Source organism: Mesitornis unicolor, unplaced genomic scaffold, assembly GCF_000695765.1.
Source record: "Mesitornis unicolor isolate BGI_N332 unplaced genomic scaffold, ASM69576v1 scaffold52574, whole genome shotgun sequence".
NCBI lineage: Eukaryota > Metazoa > Chordata > Aves > Mesitornithiformes > Mesitornithidae > Mesitornis > Mesitornis unicolor.
This window is the reverse complement of record NW_010181746.1, coordinates 1-18,207: the sequence shown is the minus strand read 5'-3', so window position 1 is coordinate 18,207 and position 18,207 is coordinate 1. Positions and strand designations below refer to the sequence as shown.

Genomic DNA, 18,207 nt, shown 5'->3' with positions numbered 1-18,207 from the left:
GGACAGGCATGGGGGGGCGGGCCTTCGGTCAACGGACAGCGCCGACAGCCAGTAGGAGGTCGGAGCGCGGCGTGTCGTCATCTCCTGTATGAGCTCCCCTCCGCGCTTCCCTAGGAGCGGTGCTGTGCTGTCCGCTATATCACCGCGCTGGAGTCCCAAGCTCAAGGGAGACGGGAACAGAATGGGGAGCCCAGCACTGCAGGGGCGGCCCCATCAGTGACAGGACACCCCTACACACACCTCCTGGCAACGTTCTGTCTCGGGCAGCCCAGGACTCCACAAGTTTCCTTCACAGCTCACATTCAGTTTGGTGCCCACTGCCACCCCAGGGCCTTTTCGACTGGGAAAGTGCTCGGCAACCGACGATGTGCTTTAGGAGACCCTGGGGAAGGAAGAGCCACCATACTCCACCTGAGAACGGCCCTTGTCATGCTGCTCCTCATCCTCTCATAGCATTGCCCAGGAGGCTTCTCACCTGTTCCCAACAGGCATCGAGGGGCTGCAGGAGTCAGGAGAGGAAGACCTCGGTGGTAGAACATCAGGTGCTCCTGAGCACCTTTTGTTTTTCCCTGGTTCACTGCAAAGGAGCTGCTGAGCAACTCCATGGCCTCTGTCTTGCTTAATATATTGTGTAATGCATGGTGTAGCTGCCTGATGATATGAGGCACGCTCTGTTATTAACAGCATTGAAGAGAGTGCCATGAAATGTGTCTGTGGCTCTGGTAGGAGAGGAGATTCTGGAGGCAGCAGTAGACAAGACATTAACCTTCAATTAGCAGCGCAGTTGGGAAGACTGGGAAGGCACTGCCTGCTGGAGAAGGTTTCACTGGAGAAGGTCCTAGGAAGATGCATGCAGGTCCATGAGGGAGGAGAAGGTGGTGCATGGAAAGGGCTCATGGTTTTTGCTATCACTGACTTGTTCTTCCTGAGCTCTGTTAATGATCTTCCTGTTTCCCCCCTCTCCTAATTGAAATGTAGAACATTATCCTAATTGAGCAGCAAATCCAACTTGCTAAAGACAATCTAGGTAAAGCTTGTACTCATGGAGCAGGATGGCTCCTGTCCATCTGCTGCGCCAGAAACTTTGGAAGATAACCACAGGCACTGCCTGCTACAGGATCCTTGGTGCCAACATCTCCAAGATGGGAGCAGAGCGTCAAGGGTGTGTGGTGTTGTGTTGTGTTGTGTTGTGTCTAATTGGCTTCCTCAGCACTAGTGAACGTGAGAACCAGAGTAGAAATGAAAGGGAAGGAAGCAACAAGTACGTGTCATTGCGTAGTCATGAGGCAAGAAGAGAGGAAGACTCCAGTGTGAAGAGGAACTGAACATCAGAAAGGGTATGGGAAGAGATGAAGAAGTCCAGAGGGGAGAGCGAGAGAGACACAGAGCCTCTCGCATGTCATTCTTGTGGATCTTGTCCCACAAGAATTTGGTTTTATGGCCCCCTTATCAGCAATTATTCTGCTGATGGTGCTGTTTCCACTGGCTGGTGGAGAAGGGCTCCAGTGAACACCCTTTCCCTAAGGAGATGTGCATGGCTGGGCTGTACATACCAAGCCCAGGGGGCCCAGGGTAGACCTGGGGTGCAGAAAGGTGCAGCCAAAGCCAGGTGTCTGGGATTTTGCCCTCTCCCTAGCAGAGATACCCATGGGGTTTTGGGAGCACACCTGCCCTGGGGAGAGGTGCAGGATCACTTGCTTTCTGCAAGCCTCCTTTGGTCTTTGACCGGGAGCCTCCCTGCGGGACAGGCTCTGCCATCCTCTTCTGCTCCCCATGCTGCGGTGAAGGCAGTGCTGGGACCATGCTTGCTGGTGATAGAAGGTGGTCCCTGTAGGATGCTGCTCCCCAGACTGTTTTGGGGAGGGCTGTGGTGGTGGGCCCCCACCCCACATGCTCAAGTTTGGGCTCTATCATCTTAGGAAATGGGGGGAAAACAAGGATGGAAGGAAAGGGACAGAGAAAATGGGAGGAAATGGGTGGTGGGGGGGGTCATGAAATGTGGGGATGTGGGGATGCTGCCTTTGGAGCAAGGAGAATGTTGGGTCTGGCTTCAAAGTGGGGCAGAGGGGTGATTACTGGAATTGCTGACAGGAAACTGAAGGTGAGGAAGCAGCAGGTGAGCACAAGTTTTGCTTTGAGCATGGAAGAGGAAGAGCAGTGGTGGGCAGCAGAGAGCCTGTGGGGAGCGGCACCACGAAGCTGGGGACACAAAGGGGCCTGCACACACTGACTGTGCTGCCCACGTCCCTTTAGTGGCATGGGTGACACAAGCCACAGCTGGCCTGGCCAATGCAGCTCTGGGGAGGACAGGACATTCCTCCAGCTGGAGGTGGCAGAGGGATGCAGGGGGGTGCCGGAGCACCCCATCTCCACAGGACAAGAGGTGAGACCTGAGTACTCATAACCAGAGCTGGGTCAGGGAGCTGGGGCTTGTACATCCCACATGTGAGCAACCTAAAAGCTCTCAGCAAGCCCATCCCCAAGTCAAACCACAGTGGTCCTCGGTGTTTGGTGGCTGGCAGGGTGTGTGGATCCCAGCCTAGCCTCAGCTAGCATGTCAGACGGGGCAAACATGACCCTGTCACCCTGCCGTGACGGCTGCATCACTTTCTCCAAAGGGTCCATTCTCTGGTATGAAAGAAAAAGGACTTGGATGGCACAGGGACACAGCCCTGTAGGAAACTGGGGAAGCCCTTTCCCCTGTGCCCACTTATGCTGGGGACTGGGAGCTACTGGGCTGTGGCCTAAAATACTGGGAAATGGCCATCAGCAGCATGGTCCACCTCAGGGGTAGAGAGCATGTGCTCAGGATAAAACCACAGGAGAACTCAAAGAGCGAAGAGAAGAGATAAAAATCAGGCTGCAGCAAGAGAAGGGGAAGAGAGGGGAAGCCTGTGAGCACAGAGGGAACTGCCTGGCTGAGCGGCAAGGAAGTGAGGTCCTGGCAGGGCTGCATCTTGTCTCGGCTGAGCAGTGGCACTGCACGGAGAGACGGACACGTCCCGGCTGATCCCGCCAGACACGCAGCATTGTCACTGTGAGGCCATTGGGAAGGCAGCATGGAGGTCCAGCTGGCCAGCAGCTTCCTGCCCCTGCTGCTCCTCGCCTGGTTGCCCGCCGGTGAGTCTCCTGGTACCTGCTCTGCTCCAAACTCTTCGATCTTTGCATACGCCTGTAGTAGGTTTGGGATGTGCTTGCTGCCACTTTTTCCTCTCCTCTTGCAGCATTTAATTGCTCCTTCTACACCAACACCTTGCCGTGTGCCCTGCAGAGGGGTCACCCCCTGCAATTGACTGTGCCCAGGCTGCGGGCTCTGCCCATGGGTACCTAATTTCAGGCTCTGGGGCTTTGAACCAGCATTGCCTTCAGCAGCAGGGAGAGAAAACAGTTGGAGGGGAAGGAAACAGATGCTTACAAGCCAGATAACTGTGAAGGGGATCAGCTTCACGTGGATATTCTTTAACACAAACCCAACCTCCATGGTTTACTTTATTTTGGTAGGACTCACTCACCAGAATTCAGCCACGAGCAATGTGTTGGTGGAGTTAGATCTCATCCTGCAGTGTCTGCTCCAAGCAGGCTCAAGCAGCACCACCGGGGAGGTGAAGCATTTTAATACCACCCAAAACAATGGAGAAAAGCAGAACAATGGTGGTGTGGCGACGCAAAATTGTTCTGCCCAGCTTGTCTGCACCAGTGTGGACAAAGCAAACACAGGTACCTGTGCATGCAGGGTAGAGAACATGAGGAACACGACCATGAACAGACGCTGCAGATGGAACAGGCATGGTAAGAGACACAAGCTCACCAGCATTTGCGGGAGCAGAGAGAAAGGACCAAGGAAGGGAGAGCGGAGAGGGAGGACTCTGCTGAAAAGCTGTGAAGTGACTTCGGCTCAGAGGTACTCCAGAGTGAGCATCAGGGAATGCAACGAAGCCAGAGAGGCTGTGAGGAGTCTGCTACATTTCCTTCTCTTCTCTAGAGCTGACCATTTCCCCACAGCTGGCTGCCCAGTCCCAGCTCATGCTCCATGAAATACTGGAGCCTGAGCCTGTGGCCTCGGTGGCACGTCCTGCTTGGGTGACAGAAAACCCTTCTGCCTACATTGCAGGAGGAGTCTTCACCCTGATCCTCCCCAGTTTTCAGTCCTTTCTGAGACAGAGAAACGCTTGTGTGCTGCACAGCATTGAGTGGCTCTAATCAATGTGCAACATGTGCCAGTGGGTTATGACCCCTGAAAGGTCATATATATGACTTATATTTCCCTTGCCACTTATATGTGTTTCCTCCAGGGGCAGCCAGCAAGCCAGAAAAGTTAGACATCACCATGGAGTGCAAGTTCAAGATTTGGCTGGAGAACCTCACAGTACCTGTGAAGTGGTGCAAACCTGCAGGTCTGGAAATGGAGAGTCAAACCAATACCATGGCTCTGGGTGAAAACCGTACCAATCTCACCAACACCAGTGTGCATGCAGACAAAACGAGAAAGTGTGAGTGTGGGGTGATCATCACAATAACAAACCAGACAGACAATGGAAACAGCACGCAAGGGACGGTTCTCAGTAAGTGGCACTGGGGGTGATGTTTTCATGGGGGTGATGAGCGGGCACAGAAGCCTACCTAGTGTGACCCTTTTGGCAGATGCATCCCACCACGGAGCTGCTTGGCTATCGGGTTCTTGAAACAGAGCATCCTCTAGCTGTGGCACCTCAGCTGAATGCTGAGACAGCTGAGTTGTGGTGGCAGGAGCAGGACAGCTGGGAATGGGAGGTCCAGGTCCAGGTGTCCTCTGCCTCTGGGCAGTCTCTCACTCATGCTTCTGTCTTCCAGCCTGTGGCTCCGGGGCATTTCAGACCAGTGGCACTGAGAAGAAGACCTGGATGGGTAAGTCCTCATAGCCCCATGGCTGTAAGTATGAGGGCAGGAGGGGTCCTCAGGGAGAAAGAGGAGCAGCAAGGGGGAAAACATATCCTGATGTTTTCTCATGGTGGGGGTGGGAGGCACTGGCAAACTGGGGTAGGCAGCAGTGGATCAGAGGCTATGATACTGGGAGGGGGCTCTGATGTTCCCTTGGCTGACTTCGGATGAGCTTTGGGAGACCATTGCCCACAGGATTTTGCCAGCACCCCTGGGTTGCAAGGGCTGCGAGTGGTTTGGGGTCTGGAAAATAATGTCTCCGTTGAAAGAGGCAATAGCAGCGTGCATCCCTGCATGATGCAATGGTAACTCATGAGTCCTTCTGTGATGATTTTGTGTACAGAACTGGACTTCCCTCTGTGTATTGTCTTTGGCTTTGCGGTTGGGACAATTCTTTACATGCCAATAATTGGCATTCTGCTGTGGCAGTGCAGAAGGAACAGAAGAGGTAAGGATGAGCCCATGCTGAGCCTCTGTATCCTGTGGCAGATTATTATAATTATTTTAACTACTATTTAAACTACGTTTCCCTTTTCAGGACAGCTCACAAGGAGGCAAGTGGCAGAGGAGAATCAGCTCAGCACGGTAAGCCAGGGAGGGCTTCACATGTATCGTTTCCTTCTCCCTGTAAAAAAAACAAACACTATCTGTTGAATCCCCTTTTAAAGGATTTCAGAGTAAAGTCAGCTTTGCTTTCTGAAAACGTGGTCCTAAACACTTATTAATTCTTATTAAATAGAGGCTTATGAGCTTCTGAAGAGGTGGCATCTCTGAGCAACATGGGTAATGCTTGGGCAGTGCAAATAGGTGTCCCAGCGGAAAAATATTAGCAGGGGAGATGCAGAGGGGAAAGGCAGGGCTCTACTCATTGCTCTCTCCCCTGCAGGCAGCCCCAGTGGCAGGGACTGAGGACCTGACCTACGTCAACCTGAAGTTTGAAAAGAAGGGGACAAAACCCACCTCCTCTGATGTCATTTACACCGAGGTCAAACCACCACAAGAAAAGCAGAGTGGTGAGGCCGCTGATGCTGCTGACACAGGGGCGGATGTCTGCCCCAAGTGAGAGGGCAAATGAGGGAGAAGGGAAAGATGAATAGCTTCTTAAACGCCTGTCAGGGTCATCATCCCCAAAAACTAGGTGTTAGCTCATATAGAAGTGCAATCTTGGTGACTAAAGCCACCTGTTTACCCCCAAATGACTGCTTTATGTTCCCCTGGAAGAAGCCATCTCTCGCAGTGAGGACAAGGCTCTTCTGGCAGGTTTTCCTCTTGCCCCCACTGCCAAGCCTCATCAACTCCTTTTACAGTGTCCAGTCACCAACGGGCTTTTCTAGAAACTTCCTCTGTATTTCAGTGATGTCACCGTGCACCGTGTGGCCACCATAGTCCAGGAAGCACTTGGTGTCCCTTTGGTGCTAGTTATGCTGGGTGAGGTGGCCATGAGAAGCTCCTCTTGGCACTGGAAAAGTCCTGGAGCAATTGTCTGGATTTTCTCTGGAGCAGGCACCTGCTGTGATGTGGGTTGACCTTGCTCTGGTTCATTCACTGAAAGCACAAGGAGCAAGGACAGAAAGGCATCGTTTGCTTCACAGAGGTGCTATGTGGGTGCTGCTGCGGTGATCTATGTGGATCTGCTTCATACTGGGAGTGGATGGGTGTCCTCATGCAAAAAAAAATTAAAAGACAAAAGAAAATAAAAGGTGACATTTTCTCCCTCAGTGTTTCCAGTTCTGTACTGCTGATGGAGACCCAGCTGAAATCCTGCAGGAATAGTCACCAAGGCTCAATATAGTCTTGGTGACACCAATAGTCACTCAGTCCAGTCTCAGAGCAGCTACCTATGGGTGACATCCCCACACCAGTGGTGGTGGAGCTCAGGTCACACATGGGCCAGAAAAACACAAGTAAGGGCTACAGAAAGGGAGATACTGGGGAAAAAATCCCAATATTTGGGGAGAGCAACCAGTGGAAAAGGAGGTGGAATGTGAGGGTCAAAGTGTTGAGCTGGGGAAACTCATAGAGGCATCAAGGTTGCTGGGGGATGCTGCCAAGGATGCAGAGCAGAACCAGGCTCCACCAAACTGCAGAACATCCTCACCAGCCTCCTCCTGGGCACCTGCAACCATGGAGGAGGAGGAAGAGGATCCCTAGGGATACCCCAGCTTGGAAAGGGAAGCTGTAAGTTAAACGGGCAGGCACAAAATGCAGCCCAAATCTGAGGAGTGGCTGAGGGAACTGGAGTTGTTTAGTCTGGAACAGAGGAGTCTGAGGGGAGACCTCATTGCCCTCTACAACTGCCCGAAAGGAGGGTGTAGCAAGATGGGGGTCGGTCTCTTCTCCCAAGTAACAAGCAATAGGATGAGAGGAAATAGCCTCAAGTTGTGGGTGGTTTAGATTAGATATTAGTAAAACTTTAATCACTGAAAGGGTTATCAGGCATTGGAACAGGCTGCCCAGGACAGTGGTGGAGGGATGTAAAAGATGCGTGGACGTGGCACTTAGGGACATGGTTTAGTGGTGGAGTTGGCAGTGTTAGGTTAACGGTTGGACTTGATGATATGAAGTGTTTTTTCCAACCTAAACTATTCTATATAGCCAGGATGGGTGACCCCTGGGCCTGCCCTGCACAGCCCTTCTCATGTTCCTATGGCATGAAATGACAAATGATGTTATTTTAAGGAGAAAAGGCATTTAAAAAGCTGATTTCAACTAAGAGGGACTGCTCATGACTCCAAGAAGAGCTGAGCAGGACACCCGAGATTTGTATTAAAAGCCTTGGCAGCCAGTTATCCTTTGCAGAGGCAAGAGGGGAAGCTTCAGAGGAAGCAAATACAGCTGTAAATAAGTTCTCCAGAATCCCAATGGTCAAAAAAGACGGCCAACAGGAAAGGAAAAACATGAAGAATGTGAGCAGAATGACATGATCCCTAAATTGCAGAGGCAAAATGGGAAAGCTAAAGTACAAAGTGAATTAAGACTAACAAGGGCTGCAAAAGGCTCTGCATTTGCTTAACTGCCTTAAAAAGTAGAAGAAGGAAAAGGAAAATTTGGCTCCTTGCTTCACCAAGAAAGGTTCATTAACCAGTGAGAAAGCTGGGACATTTGTGGTGCTGCATCCTGCCTTATGCCCAGGGTTAGTGGGGATCAGATCTGGGATAACATTTTTAACGAGAAACCAGGAAAGCAGCCGTTAAATAGCCTTGGAGCATCTCAGGAGTGAGCAAGAGCTGAAGAAACGCAGGCTGGGCTGCTAAAGGAACCTGCAAGGCAGGAAGGGTGGAGGCAGTGTCTTTGTCTTTCAGCTATTTTTAAAAAGATGAAGCAGCTATGGCCAGAGCTGAATTTCAGTTCTCAGAAAGATGCTATCGCAAGCAGTTAAGCAAGTGTATGAAGATAAAGCAGTAATAAATGCAATCCCCTCCTTACTCCAAACATTCACATGCCACCTCCAAACAGACAGAGGTCCTCATTGTCCCCACGTGTGCTCAAGGCAGGTGGGGAAGATGCCTGTGATGGGTTTCTGTGCCAGGAGCGTGAATGGTATCGTTGCTGCCCTGCGAGCTCTTCTCACCGCACGGAGGAAGCTTGAGTCAGGCCAGGAAACAGAAGTAAAATTGCTGCTTCTTTATTTTAGGGCAGAATTGTAGCAGCAAGTACCTGGGGAGAGCACAGAGGATACACTCAACCTCTGGAGAAGGCTTTCCATTCTTGCAGTGCCCAGCCCTCGCATGCCCTCTTTGGCTGCAGTGCCAGAAAACACTCCACAAGGCAGTGGCACAGAGGGGATGGTTTCAGAGGGCGATGGATGATGCAGTCTCCCTCAAAAAATAAGACCACCTGAACAATGCTTCAAAACCATCACACGAAGATTAGAAGATCTCACAAGAAAAAGTGGATGGTAGGAGATGGAGGAGCAAGTCTACAACTGGAACAATGGGGCCGGCAATGGCTGGATTCAGTAAGGCCCCAGGTGCTCAGAGGCCCCGGTCCAGCATGCAGGAGGCTCCACAGCTCACTCTGTGCCACAGAGCAGTGTGATTTTTGGTCCTTTCTGTTCTCAGCAGCCTTGTTGGAGATGTGAGTGCACAGGTCAGCCCTGCACTCCCCACAGGCCCTACCTGGCGCTGTGTGTCCAGCCCGGGTCACTTGGAGAGAGAGCAGCTTCACTGCCTGCAGCAATTTCAGAGGAGCACGTCAGATACTTGGAGAAAAATCAGAGGAGCTTCTCTGCAAATGGCTGGAGTTACAGTGACTTAGCACTGCTGTAGGGCATGTTTAAAGCATCCCTTGAGACCTCTGTACAATTGTCCCATCCAGAGGTGGCTCAACAGCTGGAAATGAGGGATCAAGTGAACCCTTTATACCACACATGAACTGTTGGTCAGCCCTGCAGTGGTCAGGTAGCTGTGGTATCGAAATCTCTTGAGAAGCAGAAATAAGTCACTGATATAAATCACCTAGATGAATGATTCTCAACAAGACAATGGGATAAGAGGAACAAACAGTCCTAGAAACCAGGAACCAGAAACTTCAGTGAGCCAAATGCCCAAGAGATTTGGCTGTACTGCATGAAGCAGCTAAAAATGTGCCCTTTAGGTGAACTTAATTACAATAGGAAAAGCACACCTCCAGGATTTAGGATACCCTCCCCTGCTTGAAGGCCTTCACGCATTGAGCTTACCCAGTAAAATTAAGACACTGCACCTTTAAATGGAGACGAGGACACAGTGCACCAATCAGCTCAAGTGCCAGTAAAAGTCGATTAAACAATGAATATGTTAATTGTGCTAATGTACAATGTATAAATGAATGACTGTTTCAATGCTGTGTGTGCTAGCTTTGCACTTTCTGCAGGTACCCCCTTCTGTGCAGAACTGTTAATAAACAGCAAACACCTCGACTCTGTGTAATCGGTTTGCACACTGTAAATGATCCCCCGAGTTTGGGGACAACAGTTGGGCCAGATGATCCTTTGAGGTCCCTTCCAAATGAAATACTCTGTTCTGTTCTATCTCGGCACAGTCTCAGCTTGCTCGGCCCCTAGGGACAAGTGCCACCCTCCCAGGGGGAGGATGGATGGCAGACATGGGAACATGGGGTAGAAGGAGAAGGGGAGGTCAGGCAGGAGGGGTAACACTGTTTAGAGAGAAGATTATACAGCCTTAACCATCATCAACTGAACTCAGCAGTATCTGAAAGTGCTTCCAGCTTGTTTAAATTCCAGCTGAGTGAATCACTGTGAAACAAAAGCTTCTGCTGCTGCCTCCTCCTTCTCTTATCTTATTTATTCCTGAAAGGAAATCAGAGTTCAGGTTAAGGGCTACCTTTATCAGGAACCTTTGACATGGAGACATGCAATGATCTGATCTTCCCCTACCAGCCAGGCTAAAAAAGGCAATAAAATCCTAAAACGCTGTAGGTGGGTTGAGGCTTTTACCCATTTCTTTAGATCACAAGGTGGGAACGCTCACAGGTTTGTTGGACAAGTTTATCACAAGATTGTGTCTCCCTGTGAGTTGTTCTTGCTGATGACAGCAGGAACTCGTGAGGGGGGTGAGGAAGGGGTCTGGGAAAGCCGTGCTCTTGCTGGAGGGCAGTCAACCCTCTACATTCAAGCTCTTGGAGGTCTCCATCACCACCAGTCCCTCATGTCCCCCTCTGGTTCCCAGGTAAGTACCGAGTACTGCACAGCTCACACTGCAGTGCCTGCCCCTTGATCCACACACCTCAGAACTCCCTCCTTCCCCTCCATCCAAGCCACTTTCTCTTCACTCAACCAGGAGAAAGCCTCATTCTGAAATCTAGACCAAATAAAGTTAATCGAGGCAGCTTGATTCTGTTTTTTTCTGGTGGGCATAACACATTTGAGCCATGTTTTCAATGGAACAACTTACGAAGAACTTCAAGATGCAACCCAAGATTTAAATGGTTCCCGAAATCACTGAGTAAAAGGAGAGACATGCTGAGAACACCACTAATACCAAACTCAAAATAAATGCTTTTCTATTGGTCACTTTTATTTCAAAAACAGAACAGCCTTTCAACCCAGCTTCTTCCCCGAGTTTAGTGTGGAACTCAGGTAGCACAACACCCAGCAGCCACATCCTGCAGAGCAGCTCAAAAAAACCCAAATCCCCACCAAGACCCTGGCGCTGGGTTTTCCTCCCTTCCCTCCCTGGGTGAACATGAACAGCTCCCTCATCTCACACCTGCATGGATGCTTCACTAGGAGTAATTACGCAAATAAATAAAGAGCAGTCAGTATCTCACAGAGCAGGAGCAGATGGTGACGACAGACATTAAGTTATTGCTATGTTCTTGCTTATTGGACACTGCAGGTAACTCACTTGGTAACCACCAAAAGAGGACACAGTCTCAGACTGCCCTTGTGTTATCAGTTCACCTCAGACAGAAAAGGTGTGGGAAGACAAGACAAATCTTGTTTAATCTGCTCCAAGGCAGGAGTTTTCTCAGTGGGACTGAATCTTTGTCATTTTGATGGAAATAGGTAGGGACAGGGGATATGACCAGCAGGGTCCCAAAACACTCAGAAATTCATCATGCCTGTCAGGCTTTACCAAGAGTAAGAGTACTCTTACTGCTAAAAGTACACACTTCTAAGTGTACTCATTGCTCCAGGAGCTGCTGAGCCGCTCTCATGTGGTGAGGAACTGCAGATTCAAATTTCAAAGGGAGCAGAAGCCCAGTGTCACCTTGAAAGCTGAGCCAGAGCTGCTGATTCAGAGGGGAAAATCGAGGCAAATTAGAGCTGTTGGACATGGGCATCGGGAAATACCTGTCCTGCCACAAGCACGTGAGGTCAGACGCTTGATTCTACTTCCCTCTGCTGGTGGGACACGCTATGACGGCCAGCGTCCCAGTATCGAGTCAAGCCAGCTAAACCAAGGTGTAACATGAAGTCTAGTACATAAGAGACCGCTTGTCACCACAGAGATAACCAGGTAGCCCAAGATTGATTACAAGTGATGAGCTCACAGCAGTGTCAGTGCCCACAGTGTCCATCCCCACAGGGAATATTGGCTGGAGAACATGAGTTTGAGAGGATGAGAAGGAAGAACCTCAGACCGACGGAAAAGCAGAGGAGTCCTTTGCAGGACATCCAGAGACATCTTTGTTAGGCATCGTGCAGCTGGTTCTCTTTCAGGAGAATCTTCTCCCCAGGCTTGAAGGCAGGCATCCCCAGGTAAGGGCAGCTGGCACAGCGGAATGCATCCCCCAGGTAGCACTGCCAAGAGAAAGGAAAGTGCCTTCTGCAATCGGGGGCAAATTTCAGTTCTCTCCCCCTGTGATATATTTTTTCCAGTTTAAGACATTACGTGCTCCTCAGCACGTATCAGCACAGAAACCGCTTCCCTTCTACCTCTTCTCAACATAGGTCTGGTTAGCACAGTTAGCAGAGCTGTGCAGGGCACTGTGCTCATGCAGATGAAGCAAGTTTCCAGCCTGGCTGGTGCATCTGGGCATGGCTGCAAGCTGGGCTTGGGCTGCCCATACCCACCACCAGCTCTCTCCTGGGCTCCCACAAAGTGGTCTTCCCTCAGCAGGTCACTGGTTAGCACGTGAGCGGGGTGGGAAAGGTTTGCTGCTCACTCTGACTCATGCAAGGGCAGCACTTGCACTGGAACAGAGAATATGGGCACAAGGCAGCAGGCTGAAGCTCTGCAGAAGCTCCACAAGCAGTGTTTGGAAGCAGAAAACCAGCTTAGGGAGCAGTCACTAGAGCACACAGTTATCAGACACAAATCACATACTGAGAACCACAGTATAAAACCAAAAATGAACTATTTACGTTTCCACAGGCAGATTTGGGCTGTGAGTTCTTCTTCTCTTGTTCCAGCTCTTCAGCCAGGCCACATGTGCTGTAGAAAAAGAAAGAAGTCACTGGCACCTTTCTGCTTAAAGGACTGAACACTGGTTCCAGCCCTACTCACGTGCAACAGCCCTCACTCTGTCACACGACAGAGCTGATTCTGGGACTCTCAAGCTCTTCACTGTGCTCTTCACCACCATGGTTTGTGTAACGAGTGTTGAAACACACTCCTCAAGTCTAAACTGAGAGGGACATGACTTTACAGTGCTTGCTATGTGTGCTATTTCTCCTTGAAATGTGAGAAGCCAGGGTTTTAGCCAAGGCTGCACAAACTGTGTCTCCATCTTCATGAAGACTGTTGACCCTACCAGCGTGGTAGTCTGTAGCAGTTCTGGTATGGCTGGTCAATTCTCACTGTATTTGGATTTACATTCAAATAATCAGGACAGGACATAACCAAGACAATTATGCTCTGAAGAACAGCAAAGGGTCTACAAACTTTTAAAAATCCATCCAACTCTAAGGGCTTAAGGTTACAGTTAAAAGTTCACCAGTACACTAATCACTGACCAGTTCTTGCAGGCTTTCTTTTTGCCTGTTTCTTTGCAGGACGGAGCTCGGAGGGACGATGGATCTGGCTTTTTCAAATCCTCAGAATCCAAGAGTTCATCAGAGTCCAGAAGATCCTGAAAACATAACATGGAAGACAACATGCAGGAACAGATCTGTCAGCAGGGAGGACACTGCTGAGTTCTGTTCAAGGCAATGGTGCTATCTGTACTGCTAGCATTGAAGCACTACAGCATTGCAGCTGTGCCCTCTTATCCATGTCTCCTCTTCGCCCTCACCATACCTCTGGGCTCCGAAGACCTCACATAGTAGAGGAGATATTTTGCCCTAGGTATGCTTTTCTACCTCATAAGTTGTGAAGCTTCCCAAGAAGCATGACTGAAACTACTTAGAATAGGAAAGAAGAGGAGAGAGAAGGAATAGCAAAGCCGCGCAAATAAAACCAGATACCATCTCTTCATCATTCATATCATTGGCAGAGAGTGTCCACAGCTTGGCAGCGGCTGGGTCCACGGAGGGGTTTCCTGGAGCCGAAACAAAGGAAGAAACAGTAGTTACTCCAGCCTTCATCCCATTTACTCCCAACAAAGAGAATTCAAACAATTTTGGAAAGCCCCATTTCACAGGTTTTTACCGTAGCATACCCTACCCAGGAGCTGTCTCCCTATTCCAGGGGATGCTTGTCACCTGAGAGGCAGACAATCCAGACATTCAGCATCCACCACTCCTTACCTGAAGGACCGGGTTTCTTGGCAAAGGAAAACTGGAGCTGACTTGAGGATCCCACTTCGAAATTGGGCTTCCTGCCTTCTATCTGAACAATGAGAAGGTCATTGCCATGGTAACCCAAATGCTTTCGGACGGACTGGACCTCCTCTGGGGTCAATGCTTCCTTTTGCAGCTGCAATATAAAATTTTAGGTTAACCTCATGTAGAAATACCTAATTTTAGCACCCAATCCAGCATTCCAGTGAACACAGACAACTGGTATTTTCAGTTTGTGGCAGGCAGTGTCCACACACATTTACAGTAAGCCAAGGTAGCTAAATACCTTGTCACCCAGCAATTCCCCAGAAATTGCAATCTATGTATCAAGGTAACTGCACGAAGAAGTTTCTGGAAGTGTTTAGTACACACGTACCTCCTTCACTTCCACCAACCCAGAGAGAGTCAGAGCTGTGGGGAGTTTGGCTGCTGTCTTGATTTTGCTGTTGTTTTCTGGAAGACACAAAAGCAAATGGTAGGAGAAGGGAAGGACAAGAATAGAGGTCACTAAAAAAAAACTGGAAGAGAAAGAGCTTTAGAAGGAAGCACTCAAGCCAAACTTCTGCTTTAAAATTGAGCCCTTTTCAGTTGACAGCAGGAACAAACCAGAAAGAGCATAAGCAGCTTGTTCAATAAACTAAGAGCCACTGTCAGCTTCAAGGCATTAGCCCATCCTCCCAACTTGAAGGCAGCATTTCTGCTGCCACCTACACCACCATTTTCAGCACCGTTAGGTTGTGCTGACATAAACATTGGGACTGTGGATGCTTCTGTTCTTGTCAGGTGGAAGATTATTTTCCACTTCCATCCTGAACCAGCTCCCTATGCCAGCAAGGTTTGAATGCAGGACAAGTATAAGACAGAGAAGTAATCTTGCATTAATCTCTTTGTGTGCTCTTCCAGCTGTCCCACAGCAGGTGCTCTGTTTTGACCCTTAAAACCTAGTCCAACACTTCTAACTTTTCTGGACAACTATTTCTCAGCTGGTGTCTGGGACACCTTCTCTTGCCATTTGTCATCTATTTCTAAAATCACTTCAGAAGCAACTCAGAAACATAACACCTGAAACTGTTTAACATTACACACCCCAGGAGAAGACCAGTATCCACTGAGCTTTTCAACATAGTTTAGGTTTTGATAGGAGATTGACTGCAAACATCTCTGACATCTACCAGCTAAAGCACTGGATAAAAACCTTGCTCTTCAAGTTACTATGTCAGGATAATGAAAATCTCTGAATGTCAGTTGGGGTTCCTGTCCTTTCCATTTGACCTTAATTCTCACCAGAATTGCTACATCGCCATGAAAGCAAGGATGATGTGGATTCTCTCACCTGATTCTGTAACCACTGGTTCTTTCAGAAGGACACGGCCCCCTGGTTTAAGTATCCGAGCTATTTCTGCCAGTACCTCTGCACTGTGCTGTGCTGTACTGCCTGGTACCACACCAGAGAGAATTACATCAAAAGTGGACTCCTTGTGAGCCGCTGAAAAGAAAGAAAGAGGAATATGATACAATTCTACACATATACACACAGAGCTTTGCTTAATACATCAGTTCCACCTCCCTCCTCACCTCTCATGCTTGCACAGAACAGCAATAACCCATTAAAGACATCAAACGTAGGAAGCACAACCAGGGCTTTCTTTACTGCCAGTGATAAGAGTTAGCAGTAGGTGCTATCGTTGTTCTGAATGCTGACTTACAAACCAGGGAAGATGTCAGCTCACACAACAGAAGCACTCTCTCACTTTAAATAAAATAGTGCAAAATTCAGTTAATTCTTACACTGAGACAGCTGGTTAACATTTTCCACAGAGATGCGATTATCAGCTCCCACCAGCGCCTGAATTTTATCCACCAAATCCTTCAGTGCTTCAACTGGTGAGGAGCTGTCCCAGATGATGGCCACACGCTGGCCTGGCTCGACTCCGTACTCCCCCATTTCCACAGCAGCAAACCTGACAGCGGCAGAGAAAGGAACGGGTCACAAGAAGACAGAGAGGAAGGGTAAGTGCCAAACGCAGCATGAACCTCTGTGGACTGTGACCTAACCACAGAGCACTGACTTATTTTAATGAGGATTATTTTCTGGAGACCAGCAGCAAAGAGTTCCCACAAGCTGAGTGTTAATATGACAGTAAGAAATAGCAACACTGAAGGGCATAATTCAGTCTCTTTCCAGTTCAGAGACTAGTTTTTCAGGGGGACTGCAAGGCATGCTTTAAAACAAAAACCAGACAACCCCAACAAAAATCTTACCTCCTCTCCTTAAAGATTTTAAAAGGGAGGTACACAGGATTTCTGCATTTCCAGGCTAGTGACAACTATTTGACATTAAACACTGCCTTCTCTCTCCTACTCAGGACATGACCTAGCAGAGTTTGCTTCCGCAGTACATGAGAAGGAAAAAAAAAAAAAAAGTACCTTTTGGCATTCCCAGCGTTCCAGTCTGAGGCTGTTCACGCTCTCGCCATTGGTGGCTCTGGGTGAGCAGCCACAGCGAGAGCGGAGGGGAACAGCACATGCAGTGAAGTGACAGTTTTGAGAAACCCAACATTTTACAAAAGATCGCACTTCTGACACAGTCTGAAGAAAATCTGCACTACAGAAGGGTCACAATAGTATCCCACCATCACCTGTACTCATGGCAGCACCAGCTACTGACTGAAACAAATTACTTAACCTCTCACTCTACTCATCCAACTCTTTTTTTTTTCCTAATTTAACACAATCACTGAGAACAGAGAGCACTGGTGAGCAAACTAATTGCCCAGCATATCTACAATTAGCTGCAAGCCACACACTCACTTCAGGAGAGCCTGGTGTAAGCCAGGTCTTTACCAGAAATCATTACATTATGCATCCTGAGTAAGGCCTTACTGCCACCACATTGTCATGAAAGCAGAGCTTACGGATATGCTCTATCAAATTCAACTCAGTTAATTACTACAGTCAGGTGTGGAGTGGATTTTGAGCCCCTGTTCCTCTGGCTCTGTGTGCTGAGGACCCCTCTCTCCTTGAAACTGCAAATCAGTTCAGAACAGGACAACTCTGCCTCGTCTGAGCTACTCTGGTAAGAATTCACGCTAATGCAGCCCACACCAGGTAAGGAGTGGAAGATCTTGGACGTACGTTACAGGTTATAGCACCTCACAGGGAGCATTGCATGCATATGCAACATAAACTAAGCAACTACAACAGATAGTGACACTAGTAAACACACATACTAATCCCAATAAAGAGTCACCTTTCCCAGGCAGAAGGCTGGAAGCCTCAAAAGATACATAAGCTGCTGGGCTAATGTGGAAAAAAGAAAAAAAAATCCAGAGTCATGCCTTCCTCTCAGAACAGCAGGTTGTGACCTTTCTGGACAGGCTCCAGATATCCCAGCAGATCCCAAACACATAAGCACAGCACAAGGGAAGGGGCTTCAGGCAGAGCCGAAACTACATCAGACAGAGCCCAAACTACACCAACAGCCACACCAGCCTGCACCAGTTCCTTGAGCTGCAATCTAAAGGAAGCGGGAAGCTACCACAGTCCTCAAAGACATGACATTGTCTGCCTTCAGCCTGCATAAAGGCCAGGAGTTACTGTCAAAGCATGTACAGTCCGGTTCTTAATGGGATGACAGGGGGAATACTTTTCTTCTCTATATTTTCCAGTAAAAGGTGGAATTTATCCAGCACCTGAGCTTGGCTGGCCAGGGCTCGGTGAAGACCGTGCAGAGGATTCCTGGCCGGGTCCAGACCGCTTTGTGCAGCCCCAGGGAGGAGGCCCATGGGCTGGATCAGGCTGAGCACGGGAAGGCGACCTTATCTTATTGTCACACACCTTTAACAGCCTCGAGGAACAGGGCTGCCCAAAAGGAGCAGACAAGGGGCTTTAAACAATACGGGAGGCTTACAGCGCCAATAGATTAAAAAGCTACCGTTTCTGTATAGGTAGAAAGGGCAGAGTAAACCCTCTAGGGTTTACAGGGACTGGGAACTGGATCCGTGAGGGAATGTCACACGGGAATTACACCCTCCCACGCGGCGGCGGCCTCGGGAGAACCTTTTGAAAGGGGAAAAGGAGAATATCGGGCAGCGCGGGGGGCGCCCCTCGCTCCCTGCCTTCCC

General features: G+C 49.3%; 1 protein-coding gene across 1 annotated transcript; it reads right to left on the bottom strand.

The window, feature by feature from the left end:
• Positions 1 to 11,970: 11,970 nt before the first annotated feature.
• Positions 11,971 to 16,049, bottom strand: CIAPIN1 (cytokine induced apoptosis inhibitor 1). Its single transcript, XM_010183502.1, has 8 exons — positions 15,872 to 16,049; positions 15,417 to 15,569; positions 14,460 to 14,536; positions 14,051 to 14,219; positions 13,769 to 13,842; positions 13,319 to 13,434; positions 12,728 to 12,797; positions 11,971 to 12,163 (listed from the first exon to the last, which is right to left on the bottom strand). Exons 1-8 carry the CDS (start codon positions 16,026 to 16,028, stop codon positions 12,053 to 12,055), a joined length of 927 nt encoding a protein of 308 aa, XP_010181804.1. The 5' UTR covers positions 16,029 to 16,049; the 3' UTR covers positions 11,971 to 12,052.
• Between the last annotated feature and the right edge of the window lie 2,158 nt (positions 16,050 to 18,207).